Genomic DNA, 16,394 nt, shown 5'->3' on the forward strand with positions numbered 1-16,394 from the left:
CAAAACACAATACAGATTCTGCTCACCTCCCATATGGAGATGCAGCCACCTCTGGAGTAGGATGGGGCAGCTGTTTATACTCACACCCTCATGCCCCTGTACAGGAGTCCAGGGCAGAGAGTTAGGGACCTGGAACATCAGGGAGGGCTTGGGGGGCAGGACTCTGGGACTAGGGCGGCCAGCCCACAGGCAGGAGCACCCTGCAGCCCCGCATGGCACCGCCCGAGGCCCTGCTCACTCACTCTGCCGCTCCAGCTCCTGCACGGCGATGGTGGAGACGGGTCTCTTGGGGTCCCCGCTGCGGTACAGCTGCAGAGCATCCAGGATGTCTGACTCCAGCGCAAACTCCGAGTCCCACTCGTAATTCTCATCCACAGACGTGTTCCTCCTGCCAGGCAGAGGGCAAAAGCGGGTGTTAGGAGCTGGGGCACTGATGTGGGACAATGCCCAGTGCTGGGGCGGCAGGGGTAAAAGGGAGAGCAGGGGGGCTGGCTGCCCCACTGCCATCCCCAGCACCACTGGGGGGGGGGGGGGGAAGCAGGGGGGATGCTGACACACAGGGCTGGCTACCCCACTGCCATGCTCAGTGTCAGGGAGACAAGAGCAGGGGGGACACTGCCCCAGTGCCATACCCAGCACAGGGTGAAGGGAGACCAGAGAGGATGCTGACATGGGGCTGGCTGCTGGTGGGGGGGGAGGGGGGAGCAGGCTCAGGTTGCGAATGCTCTGACTGAGGCTGTCAGGACACAGGGTGTGACCCTAGTAGGAGATGACACTAAGCTGGGGGGAGAGGTAGATACGCTGGAGGGTAGGGATAGGGTCCAGAGTGACCTAGGCAAATTGGAGGATTGGGCCAAAAAAAATCTGATGAGGTTCAACCAGGATAACTGCAGAGTCCTGCACTTAGGACGGAAGAATCCCAGGCACGGCTACAGGCTGGGGACCGACTGGCTAAGCGGCAGTTCTGCAGAAAAGGACCCAGGGATTACAGTGGATGAGAAGCTGGTTATGAGTCAGCAGTGTGCCCTCGTTGCCAAGAAGGCTAACAGCATATTGGGCTGTATAAGTAGGGGCATTGCCAGCAGATCGAGAAAGTGATTATTCCCCTCTATTCAGCACTGGTGAGGCCACAGCTGGAGTACTGTGTCCAGTTTTGGTCCCCCCACTACAGAAAGGATGTGGACAAATTGGAGAGTCCAGCGGAGGGCAATGAAAATGATTAGGGGGCTGGGGCACATGACTTAAAAGGAGAGTCTGAGGGAACTGGGATTATTTAGTCTGCAGAAGAGAAGAGTGAGGGGGGATTTGATAGCTGCTTTCAACTACCTGAAAGGGGGTTCCAGAGAGGACGGATCTAGACTGTTCTCAGTGGTACCAGATGACAGAATAAGGAGCAATGGTCTCAAGTTGCAGTGAGAGAGGTCTAGGTTGGATATTAGGAAACACTATTTCACTAGGAGGGTGGTGAAGCACGGGAATGGGTTCCCTATGGAGATTGGTGGAATCTCCATCATGAGGTTTTTAAGGCCCGGCTTGACAAAGCCCTGGCTGGGATGATTTAGTTCGTGATTGGTCCTGCTTTGAGCAGGGGGTTGGACTAGATGACCTCCTGAGGACCCTTCCAAGCCTAATCTTCTGTGATTCTCTGTCCCAGGGAAGCTTCACGCTTCCCACAGGGGGTGGCAAGCGACCTTCCAACTCCAGGGCCCTGAGCCTGGTATTGCACCCAGCAGGCCCCCAGGGACTGGCCGCCCCTGGGTCCAGCAGGGTGGGGCCATGCGGTGCAGGATGGGAGCGAGGTCCCAGTGCCCCATCCATCCCAGACCCAGGGCATGGCTTGGGCCCAGGGCAACACCTCATGGACAGGCTCAAGAAGCACAGCCTGCCGCTGGGCTTGACCTTGGCTCTGTGATGTAGCCCACCATCTTCCTCACTTCCTCCCAGCTCACTGGTCTGGACTCTCCCTGCTGCTCGGGTCCCCAGGCCAGCGAGCGAGCATCCCCCCCAGCATGGGAGAGATGGGCCTTCCTGTGCACTGGCGTCAGCAACGGCACAAGGCTACATAGCAGAGCCCCAGGGCTGGGGCGGTGACTCTGCCTGGGCTGCTGGGGTCACCTCTAGCCTCCCTTCCCCATGGGGTGCACATGCTGCTCAGTGGGCCACACAGGGGTCACTCACTGCCCCACAGCTAGATCTGCCACTCTGAGCCACAAAACCCCAGGTATCCGGGATGAGCCGGAGCCCATAACACTCGACAACTGGCAGCACAGTGCCCAGGGGGAGCGAGCCGAGCCAGGCGCGGAGTGCACCCCCCCTCACAGCGCCCTGGGGGAGCGAGCCGAGTCGGACGCAGAGTGCCCCCCCCCCAGCGCCCTGGGGGAGCGAGCCGAGCCGGGCGCGGAGTGCCCCCCCCCCACAGCGCCCTGGGGGAGCGAGCCGAGCCGGGCGCAGAGTGTCCCGCCCCCCCCCCCAGCGCCCTGGGGGAGCGAGCCGAGCATGGAGTGCCCCCCCCCCACAGCGCCCTGGGGGAGCGAGCCGAGCCGGGCGCAGAGTGTCGTCGTCCGTCCCCCCCCCCCCAGTGCCCTGGGGGAGCGAGCCGAGTCGGACGCGGAGTGCCCCCCCCCACAGCGCCCTGGGGGAGTGAGCCGAGCCAGGCGCGGAGTGCCCCCCCTCACAGCGCCCTGGGGGAGCGAGCCGGGCACGGAGTGCCCCCCCTGCAGGGCTGGAGGCTTGTGGCTAGCCAGCCCCCTTTCCCAAAGGAGGGGCACCTGGGTGAGCAGAGAGCAGCAGGTGCTGCAGCGAGGGGGATGCTCAGGGGCCAGAAGCCTGAGGAGCTGTAGCTGGCTTGAAGCAGTGGCTACAGGGAGCCCGTCCGGCTCCTGCAGAGACACTGAATTGTGCCCAGCTCTGGGAACCCCCCAGCTAAGGGAGAGACACACTGGAGGGCCAGGACACAGCTGAGGACTGAGTCAAGTGGAGCCCAATGGGAAATATTTTAATTTCCTTTGGCCTGAGTTGGGTTTGAGGAGCCCTGAAAAAGGGGAAAGCTGTGGCAGGGGCTGTAGAGCCACCTCTGGCCACAAGAAGGTGCTCAGGTGTGATCCCATTACACACCCCAAACGGGGCCGCACAGTGTCCCTGAGCCCGGTGCCACCGCTGGCCTGGCCTGGCCTGGCGCGTCCTGGGCCAGACCTGACCCGCTCCCCTGCAACCGTAGCACAAGACAGGAGCCCAGAGCAAGCTAGGCACACAGCAGCAGCTGACACAGTGGCCACTGGGGGGCGACAGATGCTCTGGTGACAATCCAGCACAGGCCTGCACACCCAATGGCCCCACTGACCTCCAGCATTGGTGGGAGCTGGCTGTGCGGGAGCAGGCCATGGTCTGCCAGGGGACCGGTGCTGGGGGGTGGCGTGCAGGGCATGGATATAAGCTCTGCTCCATTTGCTGAGGGGCTTCCCCCGACACACCCAGTGAGGCCCGCAATGCAGCTGGCTGCTAGGACGGCGTCAGCCCCGAGGTCTGGGCATGTGCCAGCTCCACAAGCACGTCCTGACATGCAGCCAGGACCCCCAGAGCTCCCTCCCGCTCGCTCCCCTGGCCCAGTACATCTCCCATGGTGCGGGCCGGGCCATGCCCAGCCCCCGGAACTGCAAAGCCGCTGGGGGGTGGGGGTGGAGGGGCTGGAGGGCTTGGGAAGTGGTTTCAGAAGCTCTGGTAGGGGGAAGGGAAGAGCCCCTCCTTTCCTCGCCTGCTTGGATCAGGACAAAGAGGCCTGGAGATTTCAGGGGAGGGACATATGAATTCCTTAGTCCCCTCCCCGCGATCCCTGACACTGACAAGCTGCTCCCAGCTGGGTATCTGACACTGCGTTCAGCAGTCTCGGGAATGCACCCTAACTGGGGGCTGCTGCTAAAGCAATCAGCAGTGACGTGCCATTGTTAGGGTTCAGGGTCAACACCACCTTGAGGCAGCTAGAACAGTCCCCCTGCTCTCAGAGCTATCGGTCCAGGCGGCCTGCAGAGCAACAGTGGCCAGCCTGAAGGCTCTTGGTAGCCAGGAGGCTCAGACATTTCCCATAGCGATGAAGAGATTCTGGAGCTCAAACATGAAACTACTTTAAGAACCAGCATCAGTCTGTCTGGCCACGCTGCAGGCTGATGGCTCTTACCCTCCCGGGTCTTATGCTGCCCCCCCAGTCCTCTCTAACCGGTTGTTCTGGGGATGTTCGAGAGATCTGGGGGGTGAGGTAATATCTTTTATTGGACCAACTTCTGTTAGTGAGAGAGACAAGCTTTCGAGCTACACAGGGCTGGGAGAGGTACCCCCAGCGTCACAGCAAAATACAAGGGGGACCAGAGAGTTTAGCATAAGTGGTTAACACACATCAAGGGACCATTCAAGGTGAAGTGGCTGGTTACCCCCCTCCAGCCTAGGGAGGAAAGGAAGGTGCGGGGGAAAGCAGCTGGGGATGGGGGAGTTCTTAGTGGGAAACAAATCGTTGTAATAAGCCATCAATCCAGTATCTCTGCCAGGTCCATTATTTTTAGTGTCTAGGGCAGACTGTCCCATGCCAGGTCTCCAGGAATTTCACAGCCTTTCAGCTCCCTCTTCACCCCATGGACCAGTCACCAGCACTGTCTGCTGCTCTCTGCAGGAGTCTGGCAGGCTCCCACGCCCTGCTCCAGAACAAAGCCGATGGCAGCATGGACCTCCCTCACCCTTCCATGCCACAGGGGACAACAGCCTAGCAGCTGGGCATCGGCTCATGTGAACATCAGGAAGAAAAGAATCACTCACAAGAGGGGAGAGGCCAGTGGGAACTCTGCTCATAGCAGCTTAGGTCCATCTCCAGCCCCTGCATTTGGCAGTGCCAAGGGGGGCACTTTACAATCCCCGATTCCATTACACAGAGAAGGGCTTTTCATCCCTCCTTCTCCCCAGGAGCCAGGGCAGGGCAGAGCTGAGGGTGTTCGGGGTCTGGGTGGGTAAGTGCAGCTGGTTTCCAGGCTGGTAATGCCAGATTTGGGTTTCCCTCGAATAGCTCCCCATAGCCACTGCCCTGGGCTCTCAGCATCCACGCTGCAAAGCAGGCCCTGGGGTTATTATCCCCCTGTCACCGCATGAGTCAGCAGAATAGAACCCAGGAGTCCTGGGGTTTCTTCCACCCCCCACATCCCAACCCATGTGGCTCACCTCTTGCTGACAGTGGCGACGACCAGCTCCTTCCTTGGCCTGCCCTCCTCTGCCATGGAGCCCCGGGACTCGCTTTCGCTTTGCCAGCCCGCTGTTTCCCCTAGGGGGGAGCTGAGGTAGGTGCCCCCTAATGACAGCACCAACGAGGGGGGTCTCAGGAAGGACACGCTGCCCCGGCCGCTACTCTGGCTGGTCAGGCTGCCCCGCAGCAGCTTCTCAGCAGGTGGCCCCTGCAGGCAGAGGGTCCCTGGGGCCTGGTGCTTCTCAGGCACCTGAGCTTCCAGCAGCTCTGCAGGCAGCGGCTGCCCTGGCAGGCTCAAGGCCCAGTTGGAGTCTGAGGAGACGGCTGTGTACATCAGCTCGGTCCTGCTGCTGTCCGTGGGCGATGGCCCCCGGCCCCAGGGGGCCTGCTCCTTGGCCAGGAGTGGGTCGGAGCTGGGGCCCAGGTAGCCTGGCCACACCGTGCTCCCAGGCAGGGCAGCCTTGGCAGGGCCCATCTGTGGCTCTGGTGGTTTGAGGAGAGCCTTGCTGGGCGCTTGCTCCAGAGGAGACTCTGCAGTGCCACGCGTGTCCATGTAGTCCAGGCAGGCCGCTCCCTCCGTGCTCTGCATGGGACCCTCCTCCCCCAGCAGGGTGGGCTCCGTGCTGCCCAGGGCCTGGAGCTCGCGGGGCTCCTCCTGGGGTGGCCAGTCCCCATCCACGCTCATCTCCTTGAAGAAAGGCAGGCTCAGGTACTGGAGGATCCCACTCTGGGCCGAGGAGCTGGCTCTCTGCTGGCTGCTCGGAGACCCAGAGCCCAGTGGCTTGGGGCTGGCCAGAGCTGGGGCGCTCAGCAGCCTGCTGAGCACGGGGGAGCCCCCAGGGCCTGGGGAGTTGCGCAGCGTGCTGACAGTGCTTTGGCAGTGCCCCTCGCAACACATGCCGTCCCGCGGCTCCTCCACTGTGCTGAGGGGCAGCGGCATTGGGGAGCCCCCAGGGCCTGGGGAGTTGCGCAGCGTGCTGACAGTGCTTTGGCAGTGCCCCTCGCAACACATGCCGTCCCGCGGCTCCTCCACTGTGCTGAGGGGCAGCGGCATTGGGGAGGCCACAGGGCTGAGGTTGATGCTGCACAAGGGCTTGGCTTCGTCCGTGGGGCTGCTGCAGTAGCTGAAGTAGCGTCCCTGGCGGTAGCCAGAGGATCTGGCTTCTCTGCGGGCCTGGCCTGTGGCCTTGGGCCGCAGCGGCACTCCCCTCTTCCAGACGGGCTCCTCTGCCTCTGGGGGAGCATACACCTGCAGGTAGGGTGCTGGCGGGCTGGGCTCAGGCGGGGTGGGGGAGGGATCCTGCTGCAGGAGCTCGGGGAACAGCTCCGTCTCGAGGGCGCAGGGGGAGGCCTCCCGGGGCAGCCTGTCCGTCTCCACCACAAAGCGCCCATCGGGGCCTCGGCAGATGCGCTCCAGGGGCATCATATCCCCAATGTGGCTTTCGTACACCGTGTACTTGGAGCTGGTCCTAGGGCCGCCAGCGATGCTGAGGCCCAGACTGGTGCCAGCCTTCTCCCCCCACAGCAGGGTCCGGCGCAAGCTCTGGTACGGGGAGGCCTGCAGCTTCAGCTTCATGGCGCTGTCCGGGCTACCAGAGCTGCGAGAATTTCTGCAGAGAAAGAGAGGAATTAATGGGGGGATCCCCCTGCCTCATGCCACGGGGCAGCCCCTGCTACTTGTTCCCCCCATCCACCCTGGCCTGCACATTCACTCCAAGAACTGAGGACAACCCCCCAGCCCCAAGGGAAGGGTCAAAGTGCACTGCTGGGGAGCTAGCCCCACACCAGAACATGGCCAATGGAGGGGTGGCCCGTTTCCCACAGCCTCACCCCAGCGGTCAGGACCCAGCCCCCCTCCCTCCCACTCGAAGCCCCACCCTGAGCCAGCGGGGAGCGAATGGGGAAAGCAAGGAGAACAGCATGGCACAGAGAGCATGGTGAGACAGGAAGATGTCGTGGAATGGCGCGACTTACTGCGGAGGTGGAAGCTTCTTGTTGGGGGAGAAGACGATTGGTGGATCTGGAAGGTCATGAGAACACAAGGGGATCACATGGCGAGCAACTCAACGTGAGATGAGGAGACTGCAGTGGCCCACGCCCACCCCTGGCCCCCAGCCGAGCCCTGAGGGCCCCCACGGGTTGGGGGGGTGATCACCTGCTTGTGACAACCGGCATGAAACCCACCAGCACTCAGGGGCCACCAGACAGCCATCGGGGGATGGGTTATAGTCCCTATTGCCCTGGGGCCGGATCAGAATCGGTGCTCCCTAGAAAGGAAAGGCCCCGTGTCCCATTTCCCACCCTGCTGACCCAGCCAGTGCCTTGACCTAATGGTGTTGCGCTTCTCAGCTCCCCTTCCCCACAGCCCCGTTCCCAGCAGGGGGACATGCCCTGGCCAGGTTTTGCTCCTCCAGGAGCAAGCAGCAGATGAAGGGAGGGGCAGAGAGGCTGGGATCAAGGGACCTTCATCATTCCCAGGCCTTGTCGACCGGGGAAAGTGGCACTGGTGTAACCCTGGGAGTTCAGTGACCTCGAGGCAGCCCCCGGGGACTGTGGCTCACCACGGTGGCTGGTTGCTTTTTAGCCTACGTTGGTTCCTAATGGCTGTAGCTAACCTGCACTAGCCTGGGTCAAACCAAAGTCAGAGCAGCCCCACGAACAGGGCACCCAGTTAACTGAACCACTTTGAACTCACCCTCTGGCTGCACTAGTCCTGGGGTTCTGAGTGTCCCATGCCAGCCTGACCTCAGCTCCCCGCTCCTCTGGGCTCGTCCCACCCAACCAACCCAGAGGGGGCTGTCACCCAACCTGGGTTACAACCTCCTGTGCCCCCCACCTGGGCTACAACCCCTTACCCCATGTAGGGAATGACCCCTGACCCCACTGAGAGACCTCACCCCATCCTCCATTGTGTTTCTGGGCCGCCCAGCGAAGATCCCATCCCCTTGCTGTGCTCCCGGCCTCGGCAGCTGCGTGTCCGTGCCAGGGCTGGGTCCCTACCTTGCCTGCGTTTCTGGAGGCGGGCGGCACGCCGGCGGTTCATGATGCAGGCTACCATGGTGCTGAAGATCACAGCCACGCTGAGGAAGCAGATGCCCCCGATGACACCAGCCAGCACAGGCTGTGGCAGGAGCTCAGGCAACTGAGTGCGGGATGGATACACCTCCATACCTGGGCAAGGTGATGGGGAGAGGCCTCAGACAGCCAGCAGGGTGAGGGGATACCGTGCTTCTCCCTTAGGGGGAAACCAGCCCATAGACACTTACCTACCAGTGGGGAGGGGCCCTCTGCTTGGGCACAATGGCCAGTTCCATTCCTGCCCCTGTCACACCCAGGCTGGCCTGGCTTCGGTGCATGGAGGGGGCAGCACAGGAGTTGTGGCAGTACAGGCCCCCTCCCCTGCACTCCAAGGAGACCCAGGGCCCCGCCAGGGCGTGGCTGGCTGTCCGGGGCAGCAAAGAGCTTTACCTGCCGTGGAGACGTTCACGGTGTTGCTGGGGTCGCTCATGTAGATCCCGGCAAAGGCCACCAGGCGGAACTCGTAGCAGGCGTCCTGGGAGAGCAGAGGCTGCGTTAGCGTTACGGCCAGCGCCTGCCGGCTCTCCCCCATGACGTGGGGCGCAGACCAGAGGCAGCTCCTGCCAAAGGACCCGCAGCCATGTGTGCAGTGAGCTAAGGGCTTCCATCCCAGCACCAGACGCACCCTGTCCCAAAGCACCTCTGAAAGGTGCAGTGACACCTGGGGACAAGCAGAGCCCCTTCCAGCCAGAACCGTCCACGCAGTACTCACCACCAGGGGGCCAGCGCTGGAGCAGAGCAGAGCCCCATTTCCACCCCCAGTGGACTGCTGGGCAAGAGAACACTCCCATGATCCACCTTGGCCTGTTTGGGCCCCTCTAGCCCTTTTGGGGCCTGCTGCTGTCCTGAGAGCTCAGAAGCCTGCAGCGCCAGGGCACAGGCTCCGTAGCGAACCCTGTGAGTCAGGGCCCAGGGCTTCCCACCCTGAGGGAGCACCAGGCACCAGCCTGGAGCCACTGTTCGGCCCATGGGCTGCCAGCCCCCTGCTTGTGCAGAGCCACTCTCCCCTCCCTGCCCGGGGGTCCCGCCTGGCGGGGGTCTCCAAACTCCACAAAGCCAGCCGGGGGCGGGTACATCACCACAGCGCTAATGAGGAGGCCATGAAGCGTGCCCAGCGTGCCATTAGCTAGCGCCACCCAGCCAGGGAGGGGCTGCTCCTCGAGCCTAGGGCTGTATCCTTCACAGCTCAGTGCCAGGTGCTCGGGCTGCCAATCTCAGCAGCAGCAGGCGGAGACCTGGTGCAGAAACATCCAATGCAAGACCCAGAGGTTGGCATTTCAACCCCCGACCCCCTGCCAACCTTGATGAGTCCTGGCACCAGGACCTGGGTCTTCGTGCTGGGGATGGAGCCATCCAGCCCCTCCCAGCCGCCCTGGTCCTGCCGTAACTCCAGCGCGTAGCCTGTCAGGGCCACGGAGAACTGCAACGGGGGCTCCCACTGCAGCAGGACCCCACGCGATGTCTCATTGGCCGTCAGGGACTGTGGAGGGGACAGAAAGACGTGTGTGGCTGTGGTGGGCAGCTCGGGAGGCACCTCGGTCGTCGGGAAACCTGAAGGGAAAGGAGACACTGAGGAAAAGAACCAGGCAGCCATTTGGGGAGTGGGGAAGCCCCAGGGCAGCCATTCAGGGAGAGGAGCAGCCCCAGGCAGCCTTTCCGGGGGGAACCCCAGGGCAGCCGTTCAGGGAGAGGGGCAAACCCAGGCAGCCTTTCGGGGGGGAGCCCCAGGACAGCCATTCAGGGGGGTGCTGGGGGGAGCCCCAGGGCAGCCACTCAGGGCATGTGAGCTCGGGTGGGTGGCTGGGAAGCATGCTCCTCCCTTCGTGATTGAAACCTCCCTGGGGGACAGGGTGGGACCAGCTCTGGGGAGGGGACATGGGAAGGGGCAGCCCCAGAGCCCGGGGGGTTTCCAGGCATCACTTGAAGGGTGGGGGTTCCTTTCCCAGGAGTTCAGGGGGTGGGGATCCCTCCCAAAAGGTGGCCATTGGGAATGCCCCTTCTGGGGGGCCGGCAAAGGTGAGGGTAGCCCTACAGGTGAGGTCCCTCTTGTAGGTGGAGGAGCTCTTCCCAGGTGTAGGGGAGCTGTTCCCAGAGGCTGGGGGAAGGTAGAGGAGAATATTTCCAGGAGGCAGGGTGCTGGCAGTGGGGGAGCCATTCCCAGGGCTGGTGGGGGGGAGCCCCATTCTTGAAGGGAGGGAGTGCTGGCGGGGGCGGGGCATTCCTGGGGCTGGGGTGGAGGGCGGTTCTCTAGGGTGCTGGCAGTGAGGGTGCCATTCCCGGGGCTCGGGAGGGGCAGTTCTCAGAGGTGCGGGCAGTGGGGAGCCCCGTTCTCTAAGGGGGGGGGAGTGCTGCTGGTGGGGGCCCATTGCCGGGGTTGGTGGTGGTGGGGCTGATTCTCAGGGTTGCTGGCGGTGGTGGGGCCATTCCTGGGGCTGGCGGGTGGAGAGAGGGGAGCCTGGTTCTCAGAGGTGTGGGCAGTGGGTGGGGGGGACACTCCCGGGGTGTTGGCAGTGGGGGAGCCATTCCTGGGACTGGTGGCGGGGTGGTTCTCTAGAGTGCTGGCGGTGGTGGGGCCATTCCCACAGCTGGCATGGAGGGCCCAGTTCTCAGGGGTGCAGGCGGGGGAAGAGGTAAACTTAGTTCCCAGGTGCTGGGGGGGGGCGGTACTCATGGGGAGGGGGTGCCAGAGGCTCTCTCACCCAGGGGGAAGGAGGTGATGATCTCACTGAAGGGGCCGCTGCCCAGCTTGTTCTGGGACAGGACGCTGAACTGGTAGCCAGTGGCCGGCTGCAGGTTCTCCACCAGGAGGTACCCAGCCCCAACAGGCACCGTCAGTGACACCCAGTCATGATGGGGCCGGTTCAGGTGCTTCACCCTGAGGAGACAGAGCAGGTGAGCTGGAGCCAGCACTGGGGCCCAACCCCCCCCCACGCCCTCCCCATACGCCCCCCTCAGTGAGGGCCTGTGCCTGAGAGCCCCCCCATTCACCCCTCATGAGGGCGCAGGGACACAGCCTCCACCTGTGCTGAGAGCTGGGAATTCCCCGTGTTGTGTCTGTCTTCAATGGGGCAGGGATCCCGCGCTCACACCCAGGGCTAGCCTGGGCCATGGGCTGTGCCCCCGTGGCCGCGCCAGCCCACTTCCAGAGCTGGTAGACAGGGGGTGCCCCAGGGAGTTGAGAGCCCTGCCCGGCATGGGACTCACAGTGGCGTGTACCAGACGCTGAACCTCTGGAAGTATCCCCCGTCGAACCCCGGCTGCCAGGAGACGTTGGCTGCCAGGAGCAGTGGCAGCACCGAGACGTTGGTGACAGCGTGAGGGCTGGTGCCTGGTGGAGACAGTCGGGTGAGGCGTGAGTCAGGGGCCATCTCTGATCTGCCCCTCCCAGGGCTCAGGTGCTGGCTGGGAGCTGCCGGGGGCAGAGCACCACCTGGCCAGCACGAACGCCCCTCCCCACAGATGAAATGGGCAGGCACCATCCACAGGGGAGGCACCTGTATCTGTGGGCTCCCAATGGGCAGTTGCTGTGCTCTGGAGAGCGGCTGGGATGCTGGTCACCTGGGCACACTGGCCTCACATGGCAGGGTCCCTGGCAGTGCCCAATGGAGCTGGGCACAGGCTGAATCCAACATGGATTCCAGAGCAATACGGGGTCTGGGACGTGGAGATTGGGTGTTTGTCTCATGTACACTCTGCCAGGCATTCCCATGCACAGCCAGTGCACACACACCACTCAGCAGGCACAAAGCCCCCCACCCTGAGTCCCAAACACAGACACACAGCAGCTCAGCCCCCCACACACACACACAGCCGCCCACCTCCACCCCGAACCCCATACACACACAAGAACTCACCCCCACCCCGAGCCTCATACACACAGACACACAGCCGCCCACCTCCACCCCGAACCCCATACACACACAAGAACTCACCCCCACCCCGAGCCTCATACACACAGACACACAGCCGCCCACCTCCACCCCGAACCCCATACACACACAACCACTCACCCCCACCCCGAGCCTCATACACACAGACACACAGCCGCCCACCTCCACCCCGAACCCTATACACACGCAACCACCCACACCCACCCCGAGCCTCACACACACACACAGAGCTGCCCAGCCCCAACCTGAGCCCCATTCCCCGCCACACACAACCACCCTCCCCCACCCTGAGCCCCATAGACACACTGCCAATGCATCCCCCCATACATACACACACAGAGCTCCCCCCTCAGAGCCCAGTGGCCCTGGATCAGGCCTCCCACCCACCATGGGCAGCTGGTGGTGGGGCTGGCGTAGCCCAACTCACCCAGCACGTAGACGGAGGTGATGGTGCTGATCTGGGCCACCCGGTTGCTGACCGTGCACTCCCAGGCCCCATGCTGCTCCTTAACCAGTGGCCGGAAGACAAGGCTGCTGTTCCCATCCACCTGGGCATCGTTCCTCCCTGTGCTTCCCAGCTGCAGAGCAAAGGCACAGCCACACTGACACCGGCAGCCCAGCCCTCCCCCACCACTGCCATTGTCTACCACCGGGGGAGAGACTAAAGTGGGCTGGGCTGTGAGCACAAATTTGAGGGGGGCAGGGCCCAGCCCGTGCAGACTGGGGGCCCGTGGGGGGCCGGGCGGCAGGCGTGCACAGATTGGGGGGGTGATTGGGTGGCGCCGGGTTGGGTGAGTGCAGCTTGGGGAGAAAAGGGGGGCCAGGAGCATAGATCGGGGCTGAGGAGAGTCTCTAGGCAGCAATCCAGCCAGCGACCAAGCTGAGCTTGCTTCCCACCACACCAGTGCAGGGCCGCATTCATCTCCAAGAGCCTTGAACCTGTCGCCCCAGTGGTGGGTGAGAAAGGTGAGGCACAGGGAGGGGCAGCGACTGGGCCGAGGTCTCACTGAGATCCAGGGGCAGAACAGGAACAAAACCCCAGAGTCCTGGATCATCACTTTCTCAGAGGGAGGGGGCTGCCCGGAAGGAGACCCCCCCCCCCCCCCCGAGGGCTCTGGTTGTTGCACAGGGCGTCTCTGCACAGGGCGAGCCTGAGGAATGAATAACCCAGGGAATGACCCCCATCCCCAGGGCTCCGCCTCTCAGGGCATGTGTCCATAAGGCAGGAGCTGCATGGGGCAGCTGGGCCATGTGGGGCTGGCTCCCCCCGCAGCACAGAGCCGAGTCCTGGGCCAGAGTAGGTCCTGCTTGTGGAGCCCTGAAGCTCTGGGCTGCACCCCACTGCCAAGGGGAATCTGCCATGTGGATGGCCAGCAGCAGAGCCCTGGACCAAGTCCCAGGGCACTGGGCACTCACAGCTCCGTTGCCGCCAGCGGCAGCCAGAGCCAGCACCAAACCACAGGCTGGGGGAAGTGAGGGTGTGATGCCAAGGAGCCACAGTCCCTGAGCCATGGGGAACCCATGCTCCCCAGTCCCTCCCCCCATCTGAACCCAGAGCTGCAGCCCCCCTACCTTTGCCCATGTGACCGTGGGCGGGGGGTCTCCTTGGGCGGCGCATGGGATCACCAGCTCGCGGCCCACCTCCTGGAAGTACTCCTCCTTGGGGCGCAGGGTGAACACGGGAGGGTCCTGGAACAGACACACGGGTAGCTCAGCACCCCACTCTGGGCGCAGGGGGAGCGAGACAGACAGACAAAGGGGTCAGGGCTCGGCAGCTCAGGCGGGAGGTGGCGCTGGCCTGGACTCATGGGCGAGAGATCCGACAGGCCCAGGGAGCAGAGCAGACAGAGGGCCCTGCACAGTGGCACTCAGGGCAGGGAAGAGACCAGCCTGAGCATTGCTACCCAACTTGCTTTGTGGGGTGCACAGATGGGGTGGGTACTGTAATAACTGGGGCCTGGAAGGCCTACCCCAATTGTGAGCTTAATCCAAGGTTACAGAATGGCCCAGTCACCTGTAACCATGGGTGTTGATGGGGAAAGGTACAAGAGGGAGACAGACAGGCTGGATTAGTACAAGTAAAAAGGCCTCCTGCTGGAGGTAAACAAGAGGAGCATGGGATCAAAAATCAATGCACCAGAATGGGTGTGTTGGGGATTAGGAGGGGATGAGCTATTCCACCCAACCCCCTCTTGAGGTCCTTCAAATGAAATTAGCAGCTGGCTGGGAGATGGACCAACAGGAGCGAGGTTCCCCATCGTGGCTGCCACTCCCACCGTCTCCGGGGAGCCTGGGAGTTGCTGTGACTCCACTGGGCCTTCACTGTTCTAACCTTGAGATGTCCTCACCAGAGCAGGCCAGAGCGAGGGCATCACCCCCTCTACCTGAATCCTGACCATGGCAGCTCCAAGTCCTTTGGCTGTCGCCCCCTCCCTTTCCCTTCCACCCCTTACTTCTTCACTTTCCTATCTCTCAGGACTTGTCTATACGAACACATAGGTCATGCATGGCTGGCTGGGGTATACTTCTACCCTGCATTAAGTGTCCATGTGGACCGTGGTGCCATGCACTAAAGATTCCCTAGTGTGCTTTACTCTACTTCTGTTTCAAAGCAGGGTAGATCCACGTGCACTCGGGAACTTCTAGTGCACTGCAGCAGGGACCACACAGCCAGTTAGTGTCCTGCAGGCTAGTGCAGGACAGACTTACACCCCAGCTTGCCACAAAAGACAGGCTACTTACCTTGCACAGCAACCGCAGTTCGAGATGGTTTGTCCCCATGGCTGCTCCAAGTGAGGATGTGTATGCCCATGCACTCGATTTTTCTGCTAGCAGTGCCCAGAGCTTCTCACCTGCATGCTACGCCTCTCATGCTCCAGTACGAGCGCATATAGGGAGGGGTGGACCCACACCACCACAGTCCCTTCTCAGCCTCAGAGCTTGGTAAAACTTTCAAGTCAAGGCAAGAGGAGAGCTGGTACTGGAGCACCCATCGGGATAAAACATCTCCAGGAACTGTGGTTACTTACCTAGCACAGAGTTACTGTCCCTCTGAGTGCTTCATGCGTGGAGACTCCAGAACTGTACCTTAATGTGGAAGGGGCAGATCTGGTACAGAGTGTAGAACAGTTTCACCAAAGGCTGTGGAGTAAGGTTGTGAAAATGTGTGACCAGAGGACCACGTGGTTGCCTTGAAAATGTCCTTGATGGGTAACTTCCTAAGGAGGGCAACAAAATGGATTGAGCCCTGGTGGAGTGAGCAGAGGGGATGCATCCAAGAGGACTTGTAGCTTGCCAAAATACAGGCTGATTCCTCAGACTATGTCAGTGGGTGACTGAGTGAGCCCCGTGCTCTCAGAGGAAATGAAAAGTCCGGGGGAAACCCTGAAGGGCTTATTTCCGTGAAGACAGAAAGCCAAGGCTCATCTTACACCCAGTGTATGGAGTGGGTCTATTCTCTGGATGAGTGGGACTTGGGATAAAACACCAGCAGCTGAACGTCCTGATTGATGTGGAACTCTGATGACATTTTAGGGAGGAAGTGAGGGTAGGACACAGCATAATGTTGTCCAGATAAAGCACTGTCTACAGCAGATCAGCTGGTTCCCCTACCCTTCTGGCTGAGGGGACTTTCACAAGGACAAAGTGAAGGACAGATGGAGTAGCGAGTAGGTTGCCACGAGCTCAAAGAGAGGTCCTCTTAATGCGTTAAGCACTAAATTGAGGTTGCAGGGTAGGGTAGGGTCCTGTACTGGAGGAAACAATTTAAGGCGGCCATTAAGGAATCTTGCTGTCATAGGATGTGTGAAGACCGAGAAACCCTTGATTGGCAAATGGAATACTGTGATGGCAGCTAAATGAACCCTGACAGAGCGCAGGGACAGTCCCAGAGATTTCAGATTTAGTCGGCTGGTGAGGATGGATGCCAAGGGAAAAATCAGCAGGGGATATAGAGTGGTGGGTGCATCAGATCTGGAAGCGCTTCAACTTCCGCAGGTGAGTCCTTCATGTGGTTAGTTTCCTGCTGTTCAGTAAAACTGACTGAACTTCAGGAGAACATTCCTGTTCTAGGCCCGAGAACCATTGCGAAGTCAGGCCTTGAGGTGCAAGGATGATAGGTTAGGGTGGGTTATGGAGCCCAACTCCTGGGTCAGGAGGTCTGTCATTAGAGGACGCTGCAGAGGCAGATATTTTGCCAGATGGATCAT

General features: G+C 61.7%; 1 protein-coding gene across 1 annotated transcript in view; it reads right to left on the reverse strand.

The window, feature by feature from the left end:
• The window catches only part of IGSF9 (immunoglobulin superfamily member 9), a 49,960-nt gene that overhangs the window by 1,468 nt on the left and 32,098 nt on the right, over positions 1 to 16,394 (reverse strand). The window contains exons 10-20 of the mRNA XM_065420345.1: positions 13,759 to 13,875; positions 12,614 to 12,764; positions 11,501 to 11,624; positions 10,996 to 11,171; positions 9,597 to 9,847; positions 8,687 to 8,771; positions 8,219 to 8,389; positions 7,193 to 7,238; positions 6,176 to 6,828; positions 5,197 to 6,061; positions 243 to 388 (exon numbers count right to left, since the gene is read on the reverse strand). Coding sequence (XP_065276417.1) covers positions 243 to 388; positions 5,197 to 6,061; positions 6,176 to 6,828; positions 7,193 to 7,238; positions 8,219 to 8,389; positions 8,687 to 8,771; positions 9,597 to 9,847; positions 10,996 to 11,171; positions 11,501 to 11,624; positions 12,614 to 12,764; positions 13,759 to 13,875 — 2,785 coding nt within the window. The remainder of the gene's footprint in view (positions 1 to 242; positions 389 to 5,196; positions 6,062 to 6,175; positions 6,829 to 7,192; positions 7,239 to 8,218; positions 8,390 to 8,686; positions 8,772 to 9,596; positions 9,848 to 10,995; positions 11,172 to 11,500; positions 11,625 to 12,613; positions 12,765 to 13,758; positions 13,876 to 16,394) is intronic.

Source organism: Emys orbicularis, chromosome 20 (genome assembly GCF_028017835.1).
Source record: "Emys orbicularis isolate rEmyOrb1 chromosome 20, rEmyOrb1.hap1, whole genome shotgun sequence".
NCBI lineage: Eukaryota > Metazoa > Chordata > Testudines > Emydidae > Emys > Emys orbicularis.